The sequence below is a fragment of the Leguminivora glycinivorella genome, chromosome 22, assembly GCF_023078275.1.
Source record: "Leguminivora glycinivorella isolate SPB_JAAS2020 chromosome 22, LegGlyc_1.1, whole genome shotgun sequence".
Taxonomy (NCBI): Eukaryota; Metazoa; Arthropoda; class Insecta; order Lepidoptera; family Tortricidae; genus Leguminivora; species Leguminivora glycinivorella.
The window spans coordinates 1,185,073-1,211,389 of record NC_062992.1 but is presented as its reverse complement, the minus strand read 5'-3'; the positions used below and the strand labels follow the sequence as shown (position 1 = coordinate 1,211,389).

The following is a 26,317-nucleotide window of genomic DNA, read 5'->3' as shown; positions in this document are numbered from 1 at the left end:
AGTATTTAAGATAAGTTGGGTTAGCGTTTTCTTGTGACCTTTAAGAGCAAACAAAGGGGGGCTCGGGGGGCGAAGCCCCCCGCATAAAAGAAAGATAAACGTTGTATTTAAAATAAGTTGGGTTAGGGTTTTCTTGTTACCCTTAAGAGTAACGAAAAGGGGGGCTCGGGGGAAAAGCCCCCGCATAAAAGAAAGATCAACGTTGTATTTAAAATAAGTTGGGTTAAGATTTTCTTGTGATCCTTAAGAGTAAAGAAAAGGGGGGCTCGGGGGCGAAGCCCCCCGCATGAAAGAAAGATCAACGTAGTATTTAGAATAAGTTGGGTTAGCGTTTTCTTGTGACCTTTAAGAGCAAACAAAGGGGGCTCGGGGGCGAAGCCCCCGCATGAAAGAAAGATCAACGTAGTATTTAAGATAAGTTGGGTTAGCGTTTTCTTGTGACCTTTAAGAGCAAACAAAGGGGGCTCGGGGGCGAAGCCCCCGCATAAAAGAAAGATAAACGTTGTATTTAAAATAAGTTGGGTTAGGGTTTTCTTGTTACCCTTAAGAGTAACGAAAAGGGGGCTCGGGGGAAAAGCCCCCGCATAAAAGAAAGATTAACGTAGTATTTAAAATAAGTTGGGTTAGCGTTTTCTTGTGACCTTTAAGAGCAAACAAAGGGGGCTCGGGGGCGAAGCCCCCGCATGAAAGAAAGATCAACGTAGTATTTAGAATAAGTTGGGTTAGCGTTTTCTTGTGACCTTTAAGAGCAAACAAAGGGGGCTCGGGGGCGAAGCCCCCGCATGAAAGAAAGATCAACGTAGTATTTAAGATAAGTTGGGTTAGCGTTTTCTTGTGACCTTTAAGAGCAAACAAAGGGGGCTCGGGGGCGAAGCCCCCGCATAAAAGAAAGATAAACGTTGTATTTAAAATAAGTTGGGTTAGGGTTTTCTTGTTACCCTTAAGAGTAACGAAAAGGGGGCTCGGGGGAAAAGCCCCCCGCATAAAAGAAAGATCAACGTTGTATTTAAAATAAGTTGGGTTAAGATTTTCTTGTGATCCTTAAGAGTAAAGAAAAGGGGGCTCGGGGCGAAGCCCCCGCATGAAAGAAAGATCAACGTAGTATTTAGAATAAGTTGGGTTAGCGTTTTCTTGTGACCTTTAAGAGCAAACAAAGGGGGGCTCGGGGGCGAAGCCCCCGCATGAAAGAAAGATCAACGTAGTATTTAAGATAAGTTGGGTTAGCGTTTTCTTGTGACCTTTAAGAGCAAACAAAGGGGGCTCGGGGGCGAAGCCCCCGCATAAAAGAAAGATAAACGTTGTATTTAAAATAAGTTGGGTTAGGGTTTTCTTGTTACCCTTAAGAGTAACGAAAAGGGGGGCTCGGGGGGAAAAGCCCCCCGCATAAAAGAAAGATTAACGTAGTATTTAAAATAAGTTGGGTTAGCGTTTTCTTGTGACCTTTAAGAGCAAACAAAGGGGGGCTCGGGGGCGAAGCCCCCGCATGAAAGAAAGATCAACGTAGTATTTAGAATAAGTTGGGTTAGCGTTTTCTTGTGACCTTTAAGAGCAAACAAAGGGGGGCTCGGGGGCGAAGCCCCCGCATGAAAGAAAGATCAACGTAGTATTTAAGATAAGTTGGGTTAGCGTTTTCTTGTGACCTTTAAGAGCAAACAAAGGGGGGCTCGGGGGGCGAAGCCCCCCGCATAAAAGAAAGATAAACGTTGTATTTAAAATAAGTTGGGTTAGGGTTTTCTTGTTACCCTTAAGAGTAACGAAAAGGGGGGCTCGGGGGGAAAAGCCCCCCGCATAAAAGAAAGATTAACGTAGTATTTAAAATAAGTTGGGTTAGCGTTTTCTTGTGACCTTTAAGAGCAAACAAAGGGGGGCTAGGGAGGCTAAGCCCCCCGCATAAAAGAAAGATCAACGTTGTATTTAAAATAAATTGGGTTAGCGTTTTCTTGTTACCCTTAAGAGTAACGAAAAAGGGGCTCGGGGGGCGAAGCCCCCCTCATAAAAGAAAGATTAACGTAGTATTTAAAATAAGTTGGGTTAGCGTTTTCTTGTGACCTTTCAGAGCAAACAAAGGGGGGCTCGGGGGGCGAAGCCCCCCGCATAAAAGAAAGATCAACGTTGTATTTAAAATAAGTTGGGTTAAGATTTTCTTGTGATCCTTAAGAGTAAAGAAAAGGGGGGCTCGGGGGCGAAGCCCCCGCATGAAAGAAAGATCAACGTAGTATTTAGAATAAGTTGGGTTAGCGTTTTCTTGTGACCTTTAAGAGCAAACAAAGGGGGGGGGCTCGGGGGCGAAGCCCCCGCATGAAAGAAAGATCAACGTAGTATTTAAGATAAGTTGGGTTAGCGTTTTCTTGTGACCTTTAAGAGCAAACAAAGGGGGGCTCGGGGGGCGAAGCCCCCCGCATAAAAGAAAGATAAACGTTGTATTTAAAATAAGTTGGGTTAGGGTTTTCTTGTTACCCTTAAGAGTAACGAAAAGGGGGGCTCGGGGGGAAAAGCCCCCCGCATAAAAGAAAGATCAACGTTGTATTTAAAATAAGTTGGGTTAAGATTTTCTTGTGATCCTTAAGAGTAAAGAAAAGGGGGGCTCGGGGGGCGAAGCCCCCGCATGAAAGAAAGATCAACGTAGTATTTAGAATAAGTTGGGTTAGCGTTTTCTTGTGACCTTTAAGAGCAAACAAAGGGGGGCTCGGGGGCGAAGCCCCCGCATGAAAGAAAGATCAACGTAGTATTTAAGATAAGTTGGGTTAGCGTTTTCTTGTGACCTTTAAGAGCAAACAAAGGGGGGCTCGGGGGCGAAGCCCCCGCATAAAAGAAAGATAAACGTTGTATTTAAAATAAGTTGGGTTAGGGTTTTCTTGTTACCCTTAAGAGTAACGAAAAGGGGGCTCGGGGGAAAAGCCCCCGCATAAAAGAAAGATTAACGTAGTATTTAAAATAAGTTGGGTTAGCGTTTTCTTGTGACCTTTAAGAGCAAACAAAGGGGGCTAGGGAGGCTAAGCCCCCGCATAAAAGAAAGATCAACGTTGTATTTAAAATAAATTGGGTTAGCGTTTTCTTGTTACCCTTAAGAGTAACGAAAAAGGGGCTCGGGGGGCGAAGCCCCCCTCATAAAAGAAAGATTAACGTAGTATTTAAAATAAGTTGGGTTAGCGTTTTCTTGTGACCTTTCAGAGCAAACAAAGGGGGGCTCGGGGGGCGAAGCCCCCCGCATAAAAGAAAGATCAACGTTGTATTTAAAATAAGTTGGGTTAAGATTTTCTTGTGATCCTTAAGAGTAAAGAAAAGGGGGGCTCGGGGGGCGAAGCCCCCGCATGAAAGAAAGATCAACGTAGTATTTAGAATAAGTTGGGTTAGCGTTTTCTTGTGACCTTTAAGAGCAAACAAAGGGGGGCTCGGGGGGCGAAGCCCCCCGCATAAAAGAAAGACAAACGTTGTATTTAAAATAAGTTGGGTTAGGGTTTTCTTGTTACCCTTTAGAGTAACGAAAAGGGGGGCTCGGGGGGCGAAGCCTTCTGCATAAAAGAAAGATCAACGTTGTATTTAAATTAAGTTGGGTTAGCGTTTTCTTGTGACCTTTAAGAGCAAACAAAGGGGGGCTCGGGGGGCCGCATGAAAGAAAGATCAACGTAGTATTTAAGATAAGTTGGGTTAGCGTTTTCTTGTGACCTTTAAGAGCAAACAAAGGGAGGCTCGGGGGGCGAAGCCCCCCGCATAAAAGAAAGATCAACGTTGTATTTAAAATAAGTTGGGTTAGGGTTTTCTTGTTACCCTTTAGAGTAACGAAAAGGGGGGCTCGGGGGGCGAAGCCCCCCGCATAAAAGAAAGATCAACGTTGTATTTAAAATAAGTTGGGTTAGCGTTTTCTTGTTACCCTTAAGAGTAACAAAAAGGGGGGCTCGGGGGGCGAAGCTCCCCGCATAAAAGAAAGATTAACGTAGTATTTAAAATAAGTTGGGTTAGCGTTTTCTTGTGACCTTTAAGAGCAAACAAAGGGGGGCTCGGGGGGCGAAGCCCCCCGCATAAAAGAAAGATCAACGTTGTATTTAAATTAAGTTGGGTAATGGTTTTCCTGTGACCCTTAAGAGCAAATAAAGGGGGGCTCGGCAAAAAAGAAATACTTAAATTTTGTTTGAATTATTTGAAATGTGACTATATTTTCTAATCGAGTCAAACAAAATCCCACTAGCTGAGAGCTTCAAAACAATGTATGGCGAAAGTATGTCTCTCTAATGTCTTCAAAAAGTCCGCGATGGCACATGTCTATATTGTCTATCTTTTACGGATAACTTACTAGGTATAAACATTTTTATGATAATACCGTAATAAGAAGGTAGCCGCTAGTTATTATTAAGTAGCAATTAGCAATAAGTACACGTTAAGCCACAAATGGCATGTAAAATCCGCCTACTTGAAATAAATTTATGTATACCTAAATGTTAAAAGTATTTCATTATTAATGACTAAAAAGTATAAAATAAATTAATTGTTTAAAAAACACTATAAAACACGCTTTTATAAATGCACGTAAAAGCCAAAAATAAATTATGGATCGTTCAAGTTGTCTCTATTTGTGAGCTGAAGTTTAAAAAGTATGTGCTTTTAATTATAATATTTGATTGTAAAAGCGTGGGGCGCTGGAACAGGAAAGACTTTCTTGTAAACAAATACTAATCCGAACTTCCTGGCGAATGAAGTTGCATAAGAACATAACGTTTACATATGCCGCCTAAGGGTTACCAAAGAGAACCAAAGATATCTCGTCCACGATCCACGAACAAGAACTCTGCATCCTGTCACTGTAGACACTTTCCCCTTTTGTACTTTGATTACCGGAAAAAAGCGGCGTTCTAAGTGTCGGTGACTGTCGACTCTCCTCGCTACTAGCGCATATTTTGTCTGAGTTCGACAAACTGGTACCTACTTTGAACACTGACTTTTAATTGATTTGACTGTTTAATGTAGAACCTACTAGTCATGCTGCAACTCCAGTTAGCGCGTCAATCTGTGTAACCTCCTTCCCGTAACATAGCATAATTTGATTTATCAACAAGTTATACAAAAAGTCTTTCCTGTTCCAGCGCCCCACGCTTTTACAATCAAATATTATAATTAAAAGCACATACTTTTTAAACTTCAGCTCACAAATAGAGACAACTTGAACGATCCATAATTTATTTTTGGCTTTTACGTGCATTTATAAAAGCGTGTTTTATAGTGTTTTTTAAACAATTAATTTATTTCTAAAGGAGGAAGACTATGCCTAGCCGCAGACGAGAGATAATCAGAGTTATATCGTCCAATTCTATAATCAAGGGACTTACAAAAAATTTTTTGAATCCTTTCAAGCCGAGACTTATGAATACCATAGTGTGGAGATCAAACAACACTGCCAAATTCTAATATACTTCGGACGAAGCTATAATACAAAACTTTTAACGCAAATGTACCATTGAATGGTTTACTGAAACGCAAAATCATTCCTAATTTTTTATATGCTTTAGCCACGATATTATCTAAATGTTCATTAAAGGAAAGTTTAGCGTCCAGAGTAATTCCTAAATCGCGAATCGACGAAACACGCTCTGCTACCACTCAATTTATAATCAAAAGTAATTGGGTTATGTTTACGGGTAAACGTGATAGTGTAGCATTTATCAGCATTTAGAATAGGATAGTGTTATCAGAAATTCCTAAAGAGGCTGAAATCAGTGCTGGAATATAAACTGAATTGCCTGTTAATTGATGTAAGCATACTTAATTATGTTCAATTTGAATGTTTATCATTAGACTTTACCAGGCGCTGTACTTTTAAAATCTGGTACTAATTCCAGACAGACAAAGTCACAAAAAATAGCTAATACTTAAAATTATGCTGTAATTAATTAAAAAAATTATGTTCACTTCACTTGAGATTATTTTATCTTAAAACTGCGGCGGCCCTTGTGGATACACTTCAACCCATCGGGATCTTTTGTGCAATTACCCCCAACGATCCTAAGATCCTTCAGTTATTCAGGAGCTTCTCGACCATCTCTAAGTATCGGATAGCTCTCTGAAGTCCTTGGGCACCAGGTAGCCTGCTCCAAAGTTTTTCAATCATGTCTGGAGAGGGCATGACATTGACACATTAGACGTGTGACGGTCTCTTCCTCTTCACCGCACATACCACAATCAGTGTTGTCAGCGTGTCCCACCTTGGCTAAAATGCCTTTGAGTTATCGTTTGCTCAGTTTCCCTAGGCTTTCTGCTCCACTTGAGATTATCACAAATTTTATTATGTTGTATCATTTATTTCCTTCAGGTCCATAACAAAGTATATAACGCTTTATGGAATAAGATCCACAAGGCTGTCTTGACAGTCAGTTCTTGGGACGAATGCGTAGATACATACACAGAGTAAGTATACATAATATGCCTTATATGCCTTAAAATTTATATTAAAAGTGAAAAAACTTTAGGTCGTCGGATGCAACAATGAACTCTATATTATCCAACTGCCACATTTCGAATAAATATTACCAAAATCTGTTTTATTATTTGGTGCAAAAGTTATCCATAACCATCCAAAGGAGTAACGCCATAAGTATTATGGGTACTTTTGCACCAGAAACGATAAGGAGCGGGGTTTAATAGTAAGTTTATTTGTAAATATTTATTTTCAGTTACCTTTTATTAAAATGTTGTATTTTCTTGGAATAAATAAATATTATATTTTTATTAATTTATTTTGCAATCACACAGGTGGAAATTGCGACCAGCCCACATATTGTGCTTCCAATTTTATCACTTAGGTATCCGAAATCTGTCACTCTCACACTGACATACTCGCCAGAACTTGGCGGATGCTTTATCCACGCAGATAAATGATAAAATTGGAAGTATAATAGCCGGGCTGGAGAAGAACAATGCTTACTTCATAACTGCCCAAGACAATTTGCCTCAGTAAAACCGTAAATCCACGCTATGCTAATATTATATTTATTTATTGTTGTCAATTCTACAGGAACTACGTAAGAACAACGAATTTTTGTGCGCAGAATAAACGTCACGAGGGTGCCTGCGATGTAAGATTATCAATCAGTTTATATCTTAGTGAGCCATATTAATGATCTATCACTGTCCTTAATTAACAAGTGTCTGTGATGTACATCGCTGGTGATAGTTTTTTTTTAGAAACTTTAGAAAGTATATTTTTTAATGATTTAGAGTGTGGCTAATGAAATATTGCCCCAAATTTTGGCGGGAAATTCAAAAAATCTAGGAATGGTCACACTTGGTATAGTAGGAGATATAGTTTTGATACTAGAAAATATTTTTGATTTCTGTGCACACTTATATTGAAAATCAATAGAAATTGCTAATATATGTAAAGAAATTTGACAAAATCTGTTAGCATTTGACGTATTAATGATATGATATTAGTGGATATGACGCCCGACTTTCAATCCGGAGGTCGCGGGTTCAAATCCTGGCTCGTACCAATGAGTTTTTCGGAACTTACGTACGAAATATCATTTAATATATACCACTAGCTTTACGGTGAAGGAAAACATCGTGAGGAAACCTGCATACATCAGCGAAGAAATTCAAAGATTTATGTGAAGTCTCCAACCCGCATTGGGCTAGCGTGGAGACTATATAGCCCAAGCCCTCTCAGACATGAGAGGAGGCCTGTGCCCAGCAGTGGAACGTATATTATATAGGCTAAATTATATTATTTATTTTATTTTTTATATTTTTATATCAAATTACTACTGACCAGTCACTTCACTGATTTCTTCTAAATTTTGGTTTTTCGTAAGTAAGTCGTTACGTTCCAATATTTTTATTTTATTAATGCTTTCCAGAGCTTCGAGTTTCTCCTTGTCTTTACACTCTTTTCCTGTTTATGAGATTTAAGTTTTATGATATTCACATACTTAATCAAAGTTATAGGCAAATGTTAGAACTAGTAATTAAAGTATCAAAATATTAATAGAGCACCAACCTACTATATTGTTTACGACTTGTAAACATTGCAGTTTTTCATTATATGCCGCTTCACGTCGACTTCGCTTTTGGTTGTAATTATTTATTAGCTTAAACAGCAAATTGCGGACCTCGCTTGGTATCGTCATTGTTATAATATTTAAGATTTACCCTTAATAACCCGCGAACAATTTGAATAAGTGACATAAATTGACAGCAGACTTTTAGCCTTTTTTTTAAACCATAGACAATTGGTGATACCACAAGGAAATATCTGTCAACAATATTTGGCTAGCCAGACTCTACGCTTAGTGGCATCGATTTTAAACCTTTCTGATTGTCATTTTTTATTTCACTTGTTCCCTGAGTCAGACAGATTTTTAATAAGATACAGGTTGTATATTTACAACTTTTCGTTTAGCGGTTATCCCCACAAACTTTTACCTGAGTACTATTTCTTCTCTTGAGAACAAAATGCCAGTAGGTATAACGAAGTCTTAATCACAGCGCGATGGCGGTAACCCAGCAGTGGCAGATGGGTTACTAATGGGTGTCGTCAGCTTCGGTGCCCCGAACTGCGGGCAACGGGACGCACCCACTGTCTTCACCAACATCGGGTACTACGCTGAGTGGATTCAAAGGGTCATGAATAAGGTTGAGGTGAGAAACAAAAAAAAACTTTGGACTCCACGCGGAAGAAGTGAAACTTCGTAACATAACCTCAAAAACATTTTGTCAAGTGGTCATTACGCTTTTACGTTTAGTTACGTCCGTCTTTTTACTGTTTTATATATTTTACATTGCTATTTTCTCAAACTATTCAAAAAACAAACATAAACTCATTTTGCACTCGATCTAAATATAAAATACACATATTCCAACCAACCATTCCACCATTCAAAACCATTCTGTCACTGATTGAGTGAGTGAATGAGTGAGTGACTGACTGACTGAGTTGCGCAATGTAACACTGACTGAATGGTATGCGCTGAGTGAGCGGCATTTAACGCAGCGTAACACTGAGTGTGTGGGCTGTCAGTTGGAAGTCGCATTATTAAGTTTCACTTCAATAGTGCGTGGAGTCCCTGCGCGCGGAAGAAGTGAAACTTCGTAACATTGAACGCAACGTAACACTGACTGAGTGTCGCGCACTGTCAGTTGGAAGTCGCATTAAAAGTTTCACTTCAAAAGATAGTGCGTGAGTCCCTCCGCACGGAAAACGTGAGACTTCGTCACATTTTAGGGCGTTTTCCAAATTAAATCGCGAATATCGAATTTCGCCAATCTGGACGTGGTTGGGCTCATTCTTCTCAGAATCACGAGCTGATTCGATCCCGACGATAAAAAAATGTGTCCTATTTTTTTCCTTTTACGTCACGATTTTAGTATGAACTTACTACGAGCGTGACGTATTGGAAACTCAAATTTTGTATGGAAAATTTGGGACACAATTTTTTATCGTCGGGATCGAATCAGCTCGTGATTCTGAGAAGAATGCGCCCAAACACGTCCAGATCTGGTGAAATTCGATATTCGGGATTTAATTTGGAAAACGCCCTTTAACGCAACGTAACACTGACTGAGTACGCGCTGTCAGTTGGAAGTCGCATTGATGTTTGATTAGAATTTTCACTTCAAAAATGTTACAAGTTACAATACAAATGGGCGATAGTAGTGTATCATCATCACAGGCCTATTGCAGAGTCTATTGCAGACGATTTAGTTGCAGACTGTTTAGACAAGGTGACTGTGGAGGCCGATTCGCGAGCGGCACGACCTGCCACATTTTTGGCAGAAAAAACTCATGCCACCGGAGGTTCCAGTCTCGGTATAATAGGGTATAACTAGGTTGTGATGGTCGTCGCAGAGGGCGAGCCACACATATCCTTCAGCCTGAGGGGCCTTGTGAAGGTTTCCAAGCTAACTCAGGGTAGGGAGGATGAGCTGATAAGAAACACCACTTAAAAGTAACAAACTGGCGTCTTACGCGCCTTTTATTTATAAAGAACTCTTAGGTCTAATTACACTGGTTTCGCTCCAGACGGGAGCGAGCTATATCCAACTATATATATGAATATGATACGTATATGTGATAACCCGAGGTTTGGCAGCGTGCCCTGGAAATAGTGGATAACGGAACGTTCCCCGGGGAACAAGGTCGGGAATAAACCGTCCTGGCTAGCTACGCGGGCTTCCACGCGGCCGGGATAGGTTTACGGTGGGAACGGTGCTGGGGATGACCACCCTGGCTGACTACGCGGGCTTCCACGCGGCCGGGATAGTCTACGGTGGGAACGGTACTGGGGATAACCACCCTGGCTGACTACGCGGGCTTCCACGCGGCCGGGATAGTCTACGGTGGGAACGGTACTGGGGATAACCACCCTGGCTGACTACGCGGGCTTCCACGCGGCCGGGAGAGGTTATACTACGGGGAAAGGAAGGAGGGGGGAAGTCTCCTGGCTAACTACGCGGGGCGCCACGCGGCCGGGAGACTTATACCTAGGGACACTTGGGGCGAACGCGGGCTTCCACGCCGCCACACCAAGCGGAGCAGCCGTTGTGCCTTGCTCGGGCTCAGCACACCGACTGCCGGCCGGTCCGCGCTGCGCGCGGTTATATAGGCGCGCTGTGTCGGCGGGGCACGGTGGGGTGTGTAGCCGGAGTAGGCCGCTCGTCGCGCGTCGCGCTACACCGCTCCGGATGCCGTCCGTTGTGACGATGCCGGGTCGTCACAAGGTATAATACCTATAGGTATAGGGCCGAAGTTAAATTTTGCAAACGAGAGTAAGGTAAATATAATAAACAGGATATTAATCCTACAGTCGCACGGAACGGATAATGGGAAAACGCACTAAGGTTACATTGATGAATTTCCCCTTAATTTTAGCAAAGTTAGTTTGACATGCGTACATACTTGAGATTGAGAACTACATGACAGACGAGCCTTATGATCTCGTCTTGGCAATTTTTTAAATAAAAATGTTAATGGTTATTGTCACTGTTAGCTAAAATGGTCCAAAGTACGAAATAACCCTACTCAGAAGTGTGTAATTTTCTAATCAAAATGACACAATTTTTTTTTAGTCATCCGAATCATCATCGTACGAAAAAAAAGAACCGAAATAGATACGACAATAATAGACACGACAACAACAATAGACACGACAAAATTCTGCGGTTGGACAAAGAACACTACTACAGTCGCAGAAACATTTAACATAGAAGAAGAAACAGAAATGACATTTAAATTTACTAGAAGAGCATTTGAAAAAGGTGTTAAAACAAAAACGTTTGAAGTAATTGATAATGGCAAGCATAGTACAACGATGGTTCCAGTGGACAATACTCTTCCAAAAATATCTACCAAGTCAGGAGCAACCATTGAGAGAATGTTCTTAATAACTCCTAATACCCCTAGAACTCTTAATGATTTAGTTCATACCGTTCCGTACTCTTTAAAAGGTAAACAATGAAATCTTGAAAATTTGATCATCGTGTAAGTAAAGTCAAAGATAGATGTAACTCCGTATAGACAAATAAAGTCTTAGAAAAAAAACGTACCTCAGAACGTCAGAACCTTAAAGAATGGCCTAGATGGCGTTACACCTTTGGGGAACGCTCGGCTAGATGGCGCTAATAATTTGACATTTTAACACGTATCAAGCTAAGAATATGGATTATGGGCCAAATTGTGAAAACTGAGGTTCAAAAGTTGAGCGTAGAGAGCGTATGACAGTTTTGACGTACGTCACGTGACCCCCAGCAAACATTAAAACGGACGGTGAAAATATAAGAGTGGTCATTGATTTTTTGTGTTTTATTTATCCACAACTAGAAAAAATCAAAAAACACAATTTTAAATGCAAATGATACAGTTGCAAAATTCTAGGTACAATGAATAAAGTCCTCATCAGGAATAATGACAAAAATAATTATTCCGATATATTCTCGGCAAAACAGGCTGAAAATGGCCAAGTTAAAGATCATCGAAAAAAATCTGTTAAAAGTATTACTTTCCCATCACTAGCTACGCTTACGGTTCTATATTCGAATCTTTCACAAGCTTGAGTATATGAAATTATATATTAGCCCGAGAGGTTAATCATCAACTTTGCCCCCAAAACAAATAACCATATGTGACCCGGTCTACGTTTTCATTTTATTACTTTTCACAGAAATCAAATAGTCCACATACCAATGTCGAAACATTTTATTCTTTAGTACCTACTTCTTATTTAACACGCAGTTACAAAATGTCGAAATAAATAGCAATTTATACTTGAAAATAATCTCAAACATTTTACTGATAGCGTTCACAGTTCCCTCGCTACGTTTGGCTTCCGATATTCACATGTTCACTTTTATTTTCTGGACACTTTTGTGTTATTTCCACTCAATCCAAGGCCTTCTTGAGCCCCAAGTTATATCAGCCACATTATTAAAAGGGGTGTCAAGTGACATATTGGGTCACAACGACTCGACATCCACGGAGTTTGCTGTCATATTCAATCAGTACGTAAATCTTACTGAGGCGGAGAAGGCGAATAGGGAAATATTGAGGAGGGTAGCGGCGGAGTCGTACAACTCTACTGGAAATGAGAGTCAAAACACGACTGGGTCAGAAGAATGGCAAACTGGTAAGGCGTTATGCGCAAACTTGTCAGAGTTGTATTTGATGCATTTAAATTAATCAATGGTCTGTATTTTTAGGGTTCTATAGGCAACTACGAACTTTGCTTAGTGGTGATTAAAAACTTTAATGATTTGACTTAATATTGACCAGGAAATAGACCGTGATTACCTCCTTGATTTTAGATGTTTGTGGTTTAATAATTTGTTTGTGTAAAGATGACTTTGTTGCCAATTTCCAAACGTTATTTTTTACGACTGAACTTTGAAAAATTAGGGGAGCTTTATGAAAACTTTTGGAGAATTTTACGGTGTTCGTCTGTCATCCCTACTCTTTTGATGTTTTAGCTTTAGACGAGGCATTGACAGAGGAAAATATAACTGTAGCATACAGCCAAGCGCTCAACAACAAAATCCTTAAATATCTAGTAACCTACGCAAGCAACCCTGAGAACCTTAGAGAGTTGTACCATTTGTACCAAGAACGATTGGATTTGAAAAGGAGACAGATGAATGTAACAAATGTTGCAAATATTGAAGACAATGAACTGTATTCTAATGAAACTGATGGTGCAGGATTTGGCAAAGAAGCTAATGAAACAGGAACCGAAGATGGGATCCCGTATTGGTGTAAGAACAGTCACTTTTTATATATATTACTTCCTAAGGGCATACTTAACACCGCTGTGCAAGAATGCAAGCCAAGCAAGCATTCTATTTATGCTACTCTGTGGCTTGTAGCATTGTAGCTTTTCCCCAAGTTGCACCAAATGAGAATGTTCAGGCGGAATTATCTGTTTTATCCTTATTTTAAAATCTTTGGGTAAGAACATAATCATTCAATCCTTAAGCTTTTTCCAGGCCACACCAATCTACTGTATTCCCTCAAAAAAATATCACCAAATATATTAGCAATTTCCGAAAAGTTTGTGCATTTGGATCACGTCTCCGATTTTGATAACAATTGGTAGGCTGACAGAGTCCATGATGCTGAGCAAGATCCACTAGGTTTTCCAAATGTACAAACTTTTCGAGAATTGCTGATATATATCGATTTATTGATCTTTGATGATTTATTTTATGACGGGTCAGTTTTCCCGAAACTCCAATCGAACATGACCCTAACTTTGTCTTCTAAGGTTGAAATTCTAATGACGCCCACTAGGTGTATTATGCCTAGAAAAGGGTTAATCTTGTAGATGGGCATTTTCACAATTTGGGATCCCCCAATTAGCGTAAGTTGTGAACAAGAATTAACTCACTGACAAATATTGTTTTGTGTTAATTACATAAACTTTAAGCGATAATGTACATTCAGAATGTGAAAAAAGTAAATTTTTAGACAGATTCTATGCTTGATTGTCGTCACAAAACTGACAGAGAGTTAATTTTTTAACAACTTAGGCTAATTGGGGGACCCAAATTCTTAAAAATCCCAGATAACGGTATTTAATAAACACCTTTTAACTCGACAGCTGCGAAAGACGTGCCAACCCGTCGGATCTACCATGGTCTCGCGGTCGATATCAGAGACTACCCGTTCTTAGTCAGCGTCCATTTGCTGAACGTATTCACCTGCGCCGGGTCCATCATCAGGGATGACCTTGTTCTTACTGCTGCCTCGTGTTTACAGCTGTAAGAAATGTATTAGTGGTTGGTTTGGTTACCAGGTGTCCCTAAAGTCAACCCCAAAATTAAAACGGGTGATAAGAGTGATACGGAGGAGGAGGAGGAGTGAACGGGTGATATGAATGAAAGGTACCAATATGTAAAGCTGTGTTCCAGTGATGGAACCCCTAAACTCTCAGGTAAAACGGCCCTCCAAAGAGGTGTTCCGCAGGGATCGATACTCGGTCCAATACTATTCATTCTGTATACAGCGGACATCGGAAACCGCATCACACACTGCAAGTATCATATTTATGCGGATGACATTCAAATATACATATCTTGCAAACCCACTCATATTGACGATGCAATTGAAAAACTTAACATTGACTTAGCAAATATAGCGTCCTGGGCTTGCGACAATAGTTTAATGCTAAATCCATCTAAATCCAAATATCTTATCTTTGGCACCGAAAATCAGTTGCGAATCATCAGGCCCGTTAGAGATGTATTGTTATTGGGTGAACCTATTGAAAGAGTTTTTGAAGCACGTAATCTAGGCTTAATTATGGACTGCAAACTTAGGTTTGAGAAACATGTTGCTGAATGTGTTAGTAACTGTTTTTATAGGCTCAGGGTACTATATAACATACGACCATTTCTGAATGAAACCCTACGTATTCAGTTAATTGAGGCACTTGTTTTGTCAAAATTAAATTATATGGATATAGTGTATGGTCCACGACTCCTAGCAAGGACAAGACGTCTTATTCAGCGCGTACAGAATGCCTGTGCCCGTTTCTGTTTTAATATTCCACCTAGAGGCCATGTCACACCATTTTTGAACCAGCATAGTCTTCTTAAAATGCTGCATCGACGTAAGTTACACCTGGCATGTCTTCTTTTTGGGGTTATAAAGCACAAATCTCCATCCTATCTATTCGAGAAGTTGTCTTGGAAGTCCACCCGCAGCTCTCTTGGGGCGCGTAATTGTAGTGTACAGTTGGTGACACCTCGACATTCTTCAGCAGCCTTTCGTGGGAGCTTCCGGTACATGGCAACCAAGTGCTGGAACAATATTCCACCACCTCTCAGGAACCTGCAAAGTTTATTAAGTTTCAAAATTAAACTCAAATCACTCACACTTCAACACCAGCGGCAACAGGAAGCTTTAACGTATGACACAAGTTTTTGTTAATTTATTTATCTTGTTAGTTTTTGTTAATTTATTTATTTATTTAATTGTCTTGTTATATTTAATGTAGGCTATGCTAGACATGTTTACTAATGATAAGCAAGTAATAATAATATAGTTACCCGTTTTAATGTTCTCTCTTCTTTATTACTAAATGTTATTTACTGTATTTCACTTTTAAGTTTTATTGTGTTTCTCTTCCTTCTCGTGTCGTGGCATCCGCCTCTGCATGTTTAATAGTTTTTCATGTACTCGTAGCTGTTTTTCGTTATATGTTCATGTGTACAACGTAAATCCAAGCCTATTTCATAACTAGTTGCAAAAACTCACTTGAATGTAATTCAACACACGTCTAATTATGTACTTCGCACTTGATTACTTGTTATTTAAGATTATAATGTACTCGAACTCATTGGCACGCTGTACGACCTGACCGGCCATTTTTATTATTTTTTATGTAAAAATGTATACCTACCCGCAGTCTAGATGGCACTGAATACCGCCTCGCAATTGTGGCCGCGTTCAGATGTTTCGGAGGGGCAGGCCGTACAGCTGCGTTCGTGGCCCACAAAGTGGTCTCGCCGGAAGATCAGCGCTGACCCCTGGGTCAGCATCTATGCTGAGGCGGGACCATTTTGTGGTAAACCCGTCATACATTTTTTTAATATTAAATGTAAAATTGTATATAATACTTATGTAGATAATTATGTGTTTACCATGAATAAACTATTGAATCTTGAATCTTGAAAAAACCTAGGATATCTCATTAAGAGAATTTGATCTAAATGAGAATGATCATGGTTTTTGAAATATATTGGCATTTTTGGCGTTAGTTTTAGGGAAACCCGGTAGACAGACCGTTATTGCGTAGAAGTTAAATTCAGGTCTCTCAGGGGGGTTACAGGGGCGAAGGGTATGCGTACTCATGCGCATCTATCCCCTCCACATTTCACTTAGCCCTAAATTTACGTGCCGGTACTTGCACTTACTAACTTACTAAGTAAGGAATGATCGTGCGTGCAGAGGAGGAGGAGGGGTTGCAATTTATATCCGTTCACACATTCCATTTTCAATCATTGCCATGTCGCCTCAACCACTTTCTTCCGACACCGCAGAGTACTTGTTTCTAGAGCTGTGCTTCTCTCACTCAAAACTTCTTCTTGGTGTTTTCTATTCTCCCTCTCTTCGAGTTAACTACTTTAACTGCTTCGAAAAACTTCTTGAAGACCTTTAACTTTAAATAAAAACAGGGTGTATAGCGCGTGGTTCATTGCTTTCCCGTCTTTCTTTTTTCTTTGACTTTCATTTATATGATGGAGCATTTGACCGTCTGTTTCAGCGCCTACAACAACCGTTTCTACCGCGAGAACCCCAGCTTCATCGCCGTCCGCGCCGGCTCCACCTTCTTCTTCTTTGGCGGCGAAACCATCCCTGTCCTAAGTAAGTGTCTAAGGTTCCTTACTGCGATTTCTTTATTATTATAGTTAATGTTGTAATAATAATAAAGAAATCGCAGTAGTACCTTAGACTTGACACGACTTTGTCTAGATTTCATTACTTTTTAGAGATAATCAAGCAGCTCCATCGAGACTTGGCTAGTTTTTTACAGAATGTTTTTGGTGGGATTTCACTTCTTTTTGTAGAAACGTGGGCATGAAATGAAGCGGCCCACCAAGTTGAATATTTTTTTGTAAAGGCGGTATGTCGATATCTAATAGTTTGGTTGGGCTCTTGTGTTTTCTGATCAGGGTCACCAGGTACTCTAGATCTTCTATTATCCTAGTTTTTATAGTTTTTGCTTTATGTGGCCATTAAACCCTAACTCTGTATCAAATCTCAGCTCTCTGAGTTAATGGGAAGTACTAGTTTTATTTTGATGATCATGAGTGAGTGTATGAGTGTCATAAATGCGAAACTTTGCTTTCGCTTAACTTTGAAACTAAATAACTTACAGACTTGAAATTTTGGATTTTAAGTATGTGATTATAGAGTGTGGCTAATGAAATATTGCCCCAAATTTTGGCGGGAAATTCAAAAAATCTAGGAATGGTCACACTTGGTATAGTAGGAGATATAGTTTTGATACTAGAAAATATTTTTGATTTCTGTGCACACTTATATTGAAAATCAATAGAAATTGCTAATATATGTAAAGAAATTTGACAAAATCTGTTAGCATTTGACGTATTAATGATATGATATTAGTGGATATGACGCCCGACTTTCAATCCGGAGGTCGCGGGTTCAAATCCTGGCTCGTACCAATGAGTTTTTCGGAACTTACGTACGAAATATCATTTAATATATACCACTAGCTTTACGGTGAAGGAAAACATCGTGAGGAAACCTGCATACATCAGCGAAGAAATTCAAAGATTTATGTGAAGTCTCCAACCCGCATTGGGCTAGCGTGGAGACTATATAGCCCAAGCCCTCTCAGACATGAGAGGAGGCCTGTGCCCAGCAGTGGAACGTATATTATATAGGCTAAATTATATTATTTATTTTATTTTTTATATTTTTATATCAAATTACTACTGACCAGTCACTTCACTGATTTCTTCTAAATTTTGGTTTTTCGTAAGTAAGTCGTTACGTTCCAATATTTTTATTTTATTAATGCTTTCCAGAGCTTCGAGTTTCTCCTTGTCTTTACACTCTTTTCCTGTTTATGAGATTTAAGTTTTATGATATTCACATACTTAATCAAAGTTATAGGCAAATGTTAGAACTAGTAATTAAAGTATCAAAATATTAATAGAGCACCAACCTACTATATTGTTTACGACTTGTAAACATTGCAGTTTTTCATTATATGCCGCTTCACGTCGACTTCGCTTTTGGTTGTAATTATTTATTAGCTTAAACAGCAAATTGCGGACCTCGCTTGGTATCGTCATTGTTATAATATTTAAGATTTACCCTTAATAACCCGCGAACAATTTGAATAAGTGACATAAATTGACAGCAGACTTTTAGCCTTTTTTTTTAAACCATAGACAATTGGTGATACCACAAGGAAATATCTGTCAACAATATTTGGCTAGCCAGACTCTAGCTTACTAGATGACGAAAATTTCTGCGTTCTGGTTTTATCCAGAGCTTCTCAAATAGGGGCCTGAAAATGCGGCGAAATGGTTCCGGTAAAGGATGGTACGGTGGTGGTTGCTTCGCGCTCGACTTGGTGGGGGGCACTGCCGTGCCCCCAGATGCCCTTATAATAAGGATTACAAATGTACAACTAATAGTGTTGTCGATGGTAAATTTCTAAATGAATAATAGGTAAAGGGCTCTGACGACTCGGCTGGTGGACACCACAGGGTGCGTAGCCGAATGGCACAAACACTCACGAAACGCTCACGAAACGAAACGCTAGTATATATCTATCTCTATCGCTCTTGCGTATTGGCGCGACAGAGCCAGACTAGCTTTCGCGGCGTTTCGTTTTCGTATCGCGTCGGAGAAATGCCATTCGGCTACGGGGCCTGGGGACCCCAGGGTTGGCGCGTACTTCTCGCAGCGTATTGCCCTGGCGATAGGAAATGCTGCTAGCGTAATCGGCACTATGCCGCAGGCGGAACAGCTAAATGGGGTGTTCTTGTTTTGATTGGGTTATCCTAGTTAACTATTAGTAGCATGTAGTTTAGAATATTTATTATATAATTTATTTTAATTTAGTGTAATTTTATTTTTAACCCCCGACGCAAAAACGACGGGGTGTTATAAGTTTGACGTGTCTGTCTGTCTGTCTGTGTGTGTGTCTGTCTGTGGCGTCGTAGCTCCCGAACGGATGAACCGATTTAGATTTAGTTTTTTTGTCTGAAAGCTGAGTTAGTCGGGAGTGTTCTTAGCCATGTTTCATGAAAATCGGTCTACTATGTCGCGGTCGGGGGTTTTTTCAAAATTTTAATTTTGTGGTTAGGTTATTCTTTCTACTCGTAGTGTATTTTTATTTATATTTTATTTTGTTGAATAAATGATTGGAGCCATCAAATGCTTAAGTTTCTAAATATGTTTGTAGAGGTCTTCTTCCACCCAAGATACGACCCGAAGACCCTGTACAGCAACCTGGCCATCATGCAGCTGCGAAGGGTCCTCAGCTTTAGGCACAAGAGAGTAAAGAAGATCGAGATCGACCGCTCGCCGACCGCTCTGCCTGAGAATACACCCCCGATTGTTATTCTTGGGTGGGGGGCTACCACGGTCAGTATGTCGCATTAGTTATTAATATCTGGGCAACCGAGCTTCGCTCGGTTCTGTTTCGTATCCTTGACATGTGTCGCCATCTAGTTCAAAAATGAATAGTATCTACATCGAGCGAAAGAATTCTCAGCCTTAACAACACAACTACTCCACACGAGATGGCGCGCATTTCGCCACAAAAACTCAAATAGTGTATTTTCTATTCGTTTTAGCCTTGACCTGTGTCGCCATCTAGTGTTTGCAATAAATAGTACTTACATCGACCGAAAGAATTCTGTCTTAACAGTACAACTACTGCACACGAGATGGCGCGCGAAGAAAAACGCATGAAAACTCGAAAATTCGCGTTTTCCGGGACCTAAGGATAAGTTAGACCGATTTTTCACCCCCAAAAACCCCACATAACACATTTCTGCGAAATCGTTAGAGCGGTTTCCGAGATCGTCAGTGTAAATAAATATATATATAAATATATAAATAAATAAATAAATAAATAAATATACAAGAATTGCTCGTTTAAAAGTATAAGATTTTGTTTATTTGTTAGCCTGTGGTGTCCCACTGCTGGGCAAAGGCCTCCTTCTTTTTCTTCCACGCGTCTCGGTTTAAGGCAATGTTAGGCCAATCTTTTATTTCATACATAAGATAACCACAAAATTAAATTTTTGAAAAAACCCCCGACCGCGACCTAGTGAACCGATTTTCATGAAACATGGCTAAGAACACTCCCGACTAACTCAGCTTTCAGATAAAAAAAACTAAATCAAAATCGGTTCATCCGTGCGAGCGCTACGATGCCACAGACAGACACACACACAAACAGACAGACAAACAGACAGACAGACAGACATACACACAGACAGACACGTCAAACTTATAACACCCCTTCGTTTTTGCATCGGGGGTTAAAAATGACGAAAAACTTTTTTTTGCGACTTTAAATAAAAGTGATATACAGGATGGTTCCTGATAATGAACCTGACGACGTGTCGAATATAACGGAAAATAAAAAAAACACGGTGGAGATCGTCATTCGGTCAGCCAAATCTTGGCATAAAAAAATGGAGCGGCGTTGAATCACAGAATATATAAAAGTAGATATATATATAATATATATACATATAATATAATTTTCTTTATTCAGACACAAGTCCATGATTATTGTTAGTTAAGTTCTTAAAAACTATGTTAGTTTAACTAATTACAATTAATAATTCTTACCTAATTAATTTAAGATATAAGTACAGAAGGTTCACTCTCAACAACCTGTCAACGGACTTCATGCGACATTGAGTTCTATTGCGCAGCGTGAAGGTTATCAAACTTTATGGGCCGTGAACTCGCCGCCGTCGAAATGTACCGCCAACGCAAAAACGACGGGGTGTTATAAGTTTGACGTGTCTGTCTGTCTGTCTGTGCGTGTGTCTGTCTGTGGCATCGTAGCTCCCGAACGGATGAACCGATTTCGATTTAGTATTTTTTGTCTGAAAGCTGAGTTAGTCGGGAATGTTCTTAGCCATGTTTCATGAAAATCGGTCCACTATGTCGCGGTCGGGGGTTTTTTCAAAATTTTAATTTTATGGTTAGGTTATAATGTGTTGTTTATAAATTAATGAAACAAAAATGCTCGTAAAATGTTTTTTATTTTGGGATCCCCTTCTGGGTAAAGGCCTCCTCCAGTTTCTGCCATGTCTCTCGATCTCGGAAGATACTTAATAGTATAATAATATTATTGACTGTTTTTATTTACAGGAGAGCAATTTACAACAACACCGAAAGCAACTATCGGCAACCAATCTAGATTTCTACGACCATAAGTTGTGCACTGAAATATATGGAGAGTAAGTACTCGTATTCTTTTTTTTTTTAACCCCCGACCGCGACATAGTAGACCGATTTTCATGAAACATGGCTAAGAACACTCCCGACTAACTCAGCATTCAGACAAAAAATACTAAATCTAAATCGGTTCATCCGTTCGGGAACTACGATACCACAGACAGACACACACACAGACAGACAGACAAACAGACAGACATACACGTCAAACTTATAACACCCCGTCGTTTTTGCGTCGGGGGTTAAAAATCAATAACATTTATCACCCTGACAGCACTGACAAAATAGTCCCAACAATGGACTGAGGCCATTTATTTTTTAAAAACTTAACCCCTTTTTGCCAAGAGTGGCACTGAAACTTGAACAGTTCATGTGCTCTGCCTACCCCTTTGTGGGATACAGGCGTGATTGTATGTATGTATGGGTAAAATAACTTTAACCTATACCCAATCTTGTTTCAGAAAATTTTTAACAAAAAAAAATTTCTGCGCTGGCTTCATCACTAGAGGGGAAGGTGCATGTAACGTAAGTTCAAGTCTGACAAACTAGTACAATACGATACATGTGCGGAAAAGAGAAAGCTCGGTCCGAGTGGTGATAAAATAAATAATTAGTAAGTTCGGGACGAGTGGACTAGTGGTTATAAAATAAATAAATATTATGACATTCTTACATTTCTTACACATATTGACTGAGTCCCACGGTAAGCTCAAGAAGGCTTGTGTTGTGGGTACTCAGTCAGACAACGATATATATAATATATAACTACTTATACACCGTATTTCACTTAACACTAAAAACCTGAAAATAATATTAATAATTAATATTTTTATTGGTAATATTTTTATTTAAATTAGTATTATTAGTTATTTTTTATGTGCCTATTATATTGTATTCGTAATACAACATTGTGTATATCGCATTGATAGAGGTTGTTTACCTTTTTCAGTATTTGGGGGTATTAATACTGGCTGGTTACTTGGACGATTATTTTTTCCGCTACGAATTTGACGTTGTTTGTCAATTTCATCTTAATGTTTATCAAAAGTCATAACAAATTGAACTCGTACCTAATTACAACCTTGTCATTTTGAATATTGGGTTTAAATTTGCTTACTGCGATTACCCGTCCAATTTGAAGTTTACTGTAACAAAGCTTTAAAGTGTTTTACAGTGACATCTTAGCTGTCTATTGGTAGACCTTATGTCGTTGCAGTAACGTACACAAATAAATAGTTTAATGGTTTATGATGGTACCTAGTTAGCAATTATTTTATTGAGTGTAGATCTAAAAGTCAATTAAGTAGAGCTGTACAGAAAATTAAAAATTCAATAAAAAAAAAGTAACCATCAGATTAAAAGATTAATACTCTAGATGAGTTTAAAAAAATAAAAATCAGATATTTGTTACTGAGTCATGGACTACGGACTGAGTACTAGCTTTTGCCTGCGGCTTCACTCGCGTTAAATTCGAAGATTGCGGAATGCTCCATTCCATACAAACATCCACCCCCCCCCCCCCATTTCAGCCAAGTGGGGGGTTAGAAAGATACACAGTAGCCTTTGCCACTATCTATCCCTTCAACTAGGTATCTCCACTAAAAAAATCACGTCAATTCGTCGCTCCATTTTGCCCTGAAAGACGGACAAACAAACAGACACACACACTTTCCCTTTATAATATTAAATCATGGATGTATATCGTTGCTTAGCACCCGTAGTATAAGCTTTAGTAACTAATTTAAACGTTACTGTAAGGAACCGTTCTTTTAGGGAGCGAAATAAGAATCGAAACCGAAATAATTTTTTCCCACTGAACGAAATTTATAACGGTTTTGCAAACGATATCAAATGGTATTTGGGAACGGGTTCCGATCCCTGCTTTACTTAGTTTGACCTAGCCCCAAACTAGCTAATAAAACTTGTTGATCTGAGTCAATCCATACTAATATTATAAATGGGAAAGTGTGTGTCTTTTTGTTTGTCCGTCTTTCACGGCAAAACGGAGCGAATAATTGACTTGCTTTTTTAAGCGGAGATAGTTGAAGGGATGGAGAGTGACATAGGCTACTTTTTGTCTCTTTCTAACGCGAGCGAAGCCGCGGGCAAAAGCTAGTAGTTATGTCTTACTGAACAGAAGTTGTTTACAGCATGACGTAGGCGATCCCGGGGTCGCGGGCATGTACCTGATAGGGGTCACAAGTTTCGGCTCCCCGATCTGCGGACGACCTGACACCCCCACTGTCTTCACCAAGGTCGGCTTCTACGCTGACTGGATAGAGGAGATCATGACCCAGGTATATCATCATCCTCCTTGCGTTCATCATCATCATTTCAGCCATTAATCGCCCACTGCTAAGCATAGGCCTCCCTTCGTCTACGCCACATATCCCGGATACATCCATTCCTTGCGTTAGCCCCGCTTTTGCCACGGCTCATAAGAGCCTGGGGTCCACTTTGATAACTAATCCCAAGGCACAGGTTTTTACGAAAGCGACTGCCATCTGACCTTCCAACCCGAAGGGTAACTAGGCCTTATTGGGATTAGTCTGGTTTCCTCACGATGTTTTCCTTCACCGAAAAGCGACTGGCAAATATCAAATTTCGCACAAATGTCACGAAAAAACCATTGGTTATGAGTTTAAAATGGAGTCGAAAACTGGTAAACCACTTTCTTGGCTGACCATACGAGTCGGGGTTCGAATCAGTGACCTCCGGATTGAAAGTCGCACGCTTTTACAGCTGGGCCATCATATAATCAAGTAAAAATAATGCTCTGTTAGTGTAAGGGCTGAGTGCTCATATTGGGCGTACAGCGGGCGGGGCGTGCGGCGTTCATTTCAAACAATTGAAGCTCATATACAAGTGTCTTGAGTCGACGCTGCGTAGGGTGGGCTCACGCTCGTCCACCCCGCCGAACGTTCTGCCTCACACTTAAGGATCCTGTCAAACAACTTACGCTTTTCACTTTCACAATGTTCCTCCTTAGTCCTAATTATAAATGTAAAGTTTACCCAGGCTGTTGTATTTATACTTAAATGTTTTTTATGTACTAATGTAAACGTAGGTACATATATTTCATATATTGTGCCTATTGACGTGTAAAAGAGCCCTTGTGGCCTACTTCCTGAGTAAAGGTTTGCATTTTGGTTAAATTGCAGAAAAGAAATCGATTTGGCGCCAGAGTAACAACAGCGCGACCCTACAGAGTATTAGATAAAGAAGTCATCCTATTCGGGATCCACGGGGAGGATGAGCCCATCCCTTTACAACGTGAAGCCACAAACATGCCAGAGGAGCCCAAGCCAGCCCAAGACACTGCATCTGTAGATGAACACCTCCGAATAGTGATGGATGAACTTAAAAAGCTTGGAGTACAAAGCAAAGAGAGCGAGAATATACTCCGGAACATACAATCTGGAACAACCGAAAAAGAAGAAGTAACTCTACCAGACAATGAACAAGATCCCGAAGTAAGACCTGGTGCTGTAGACAATCCAATAATCGTTCATCATTATATATCTGATCCAGAACCAGAAACCGGTATTGCATTAAGAGAAGAAGATAAAGAAGGTAAAGAGGAAGAAACTAAACATATGCCGGAAGACATTGATTATTATGCTACAACCATGAACCCAGTTGATCGTGCAACCCAAGTATTTGACTTTGAACCCAGACAAGCAGGGTCAAAAGAAGAAGAAAACGATGGAGATCTCAGCAGACTGACAAAACCACCAGACAGCCATATTAATATGAATTCAGAATCTGATTACTCTGAGAATACTGGTGTTGTTGATGCTGGAGTTGCTTCTGCTGCAGATGACGATAATGATGATGATAATCCTGCAGGAGCCGTGTCAAAAGAACCAGATATCAAACACGAAGAAAACTACAGTAAATCTAATTCGAATAATAAACGACATCCAGTTGTTAAAAAGGACAAAAGGAAAAAAACATTAAGAAAAAAGCGTCGACGTCCTATTGTAGTAAATAAGAAAGACATACATAAGCCAAAAGATGAGGGTTACGTCCCGGGAATCCCACCAAACATTCTTGGGAGTCAACATCCTATTGATTTAGGATCTGGCAAAATTTTAGCCAATTATCACATTCGTCAAGCTCATCTAAATGACGATAATATTCAAGCGCAACATCCAGAAGTTTGGAAAGAAAGTGTTGAATCAACTACCAAAGTACAAGAAACGGTGCATACTGATAGTACAAATAATATTTCAGATGATATAGTGAAGCAAGAAATCCAGAAATTGTTGGATCAGCTAGAAATAAGTAGTGAGACAGACTCACCAACTGAAGCGGTTACTGATGCTTTGCGCAATAATTTGCAAAATCAGGATCTGGATAAAGCTTTAGATGCTGAAACGGTACTCACTTTTCTATATTTGACAGATGTCGAACAGAAAGTCCGCCCACGAGCAAAGGCTGTTGAGGGGTTAAGCATAGATCCAAAACCGTTTAACGAAATGCAAGATAGTAATGCATTAGTAGGGAAGAGTGAGATATATAAAATCTTTGCTGACGTTATGAACACTGTAGTTAATAAAACATTGGATTAAAATTTATCGAAATTTTATTTAATATATCCAACCTCCCTAGTGGCACGGCACGGTAGAGAGCCGACACAGTGAATAATAGTTAAGTATTTGTTATACAAGGGGGCAAATTTGTATTTTAGCGCCGAGTGTGGAATTGAAAAACGAGCAAGTGAAAAGATTCTATAGAATAGACAGGACAGGACAGGACAGGACAGGACAGAATAGAACAGAACAGAACAGAATATAATAGAATATAATAGAATAGAATTTTATTGGTCTTCTAACACGAAGGGTAACTAGTAGTTGCGTCGCACAACTA

At 39.7% G+C, this 26,317-nt stretch overlaps 2 protein-coding genes across 2 annotated transcripts in view; both read left to right on the top strand.

The window, feature by feature from the left end:
- The window catches only part of LOC125237857 (chymotrypsin-2-like), a 31,264-nt gene extending 19,494 nt beyond the window's left edge, over positions 1-11,770 (top strand). The window contains exons 3-6 of the mRNA XM_048145084.1: positions 6,302-6,396; positions 7,004-7,064; positions 8,476-8,628; positions 11,056-11,770. Of these exons, the coding sequence (XP_048001041.1) occupies positions 6,302-6,396; positions 7,004-7,064; positions 8,476-8,628; positions 11,056-11,097 (351 nt within the window). The 3' untranslated portion in view covers positions 11,098-11,770. The remainder of the gene's footprint in view (positions 1-6,301; positions 6,397-7,003; positions 7,065-8,475; positions 8,629-11,055) is intronic.
- A 484-nt stretch (positions 11,771-12,254) lies between these two features.
- Positions 12,255-26,021, top strand: LOC125237866. The gene is made up of 9 exons (XM_048145095.1): positions 12,255-12,608; positions 12,949-13,230; positions 14,076-14,235; positions 16,743-16,843; positions 19,425-19,606; positions 21,359-21,447; positions 21,907-21,970; positions 23,596-23,742; positions 24,607-26,021. Exons 1-9 carry the CDS (start codon positions 12,323-12,325, stop codon positions 26,017-26,019), a joined length of 2,724 nt encoding a protein of 907 aa, XP_048001052.1. The 5' UTR covers positions 12,255-12,322; the 3' UTR covers positions 26,020-26,021.
- The last annotated feature ends 296 nt before the right edge of the window (positions 26,022-26,317 follow it).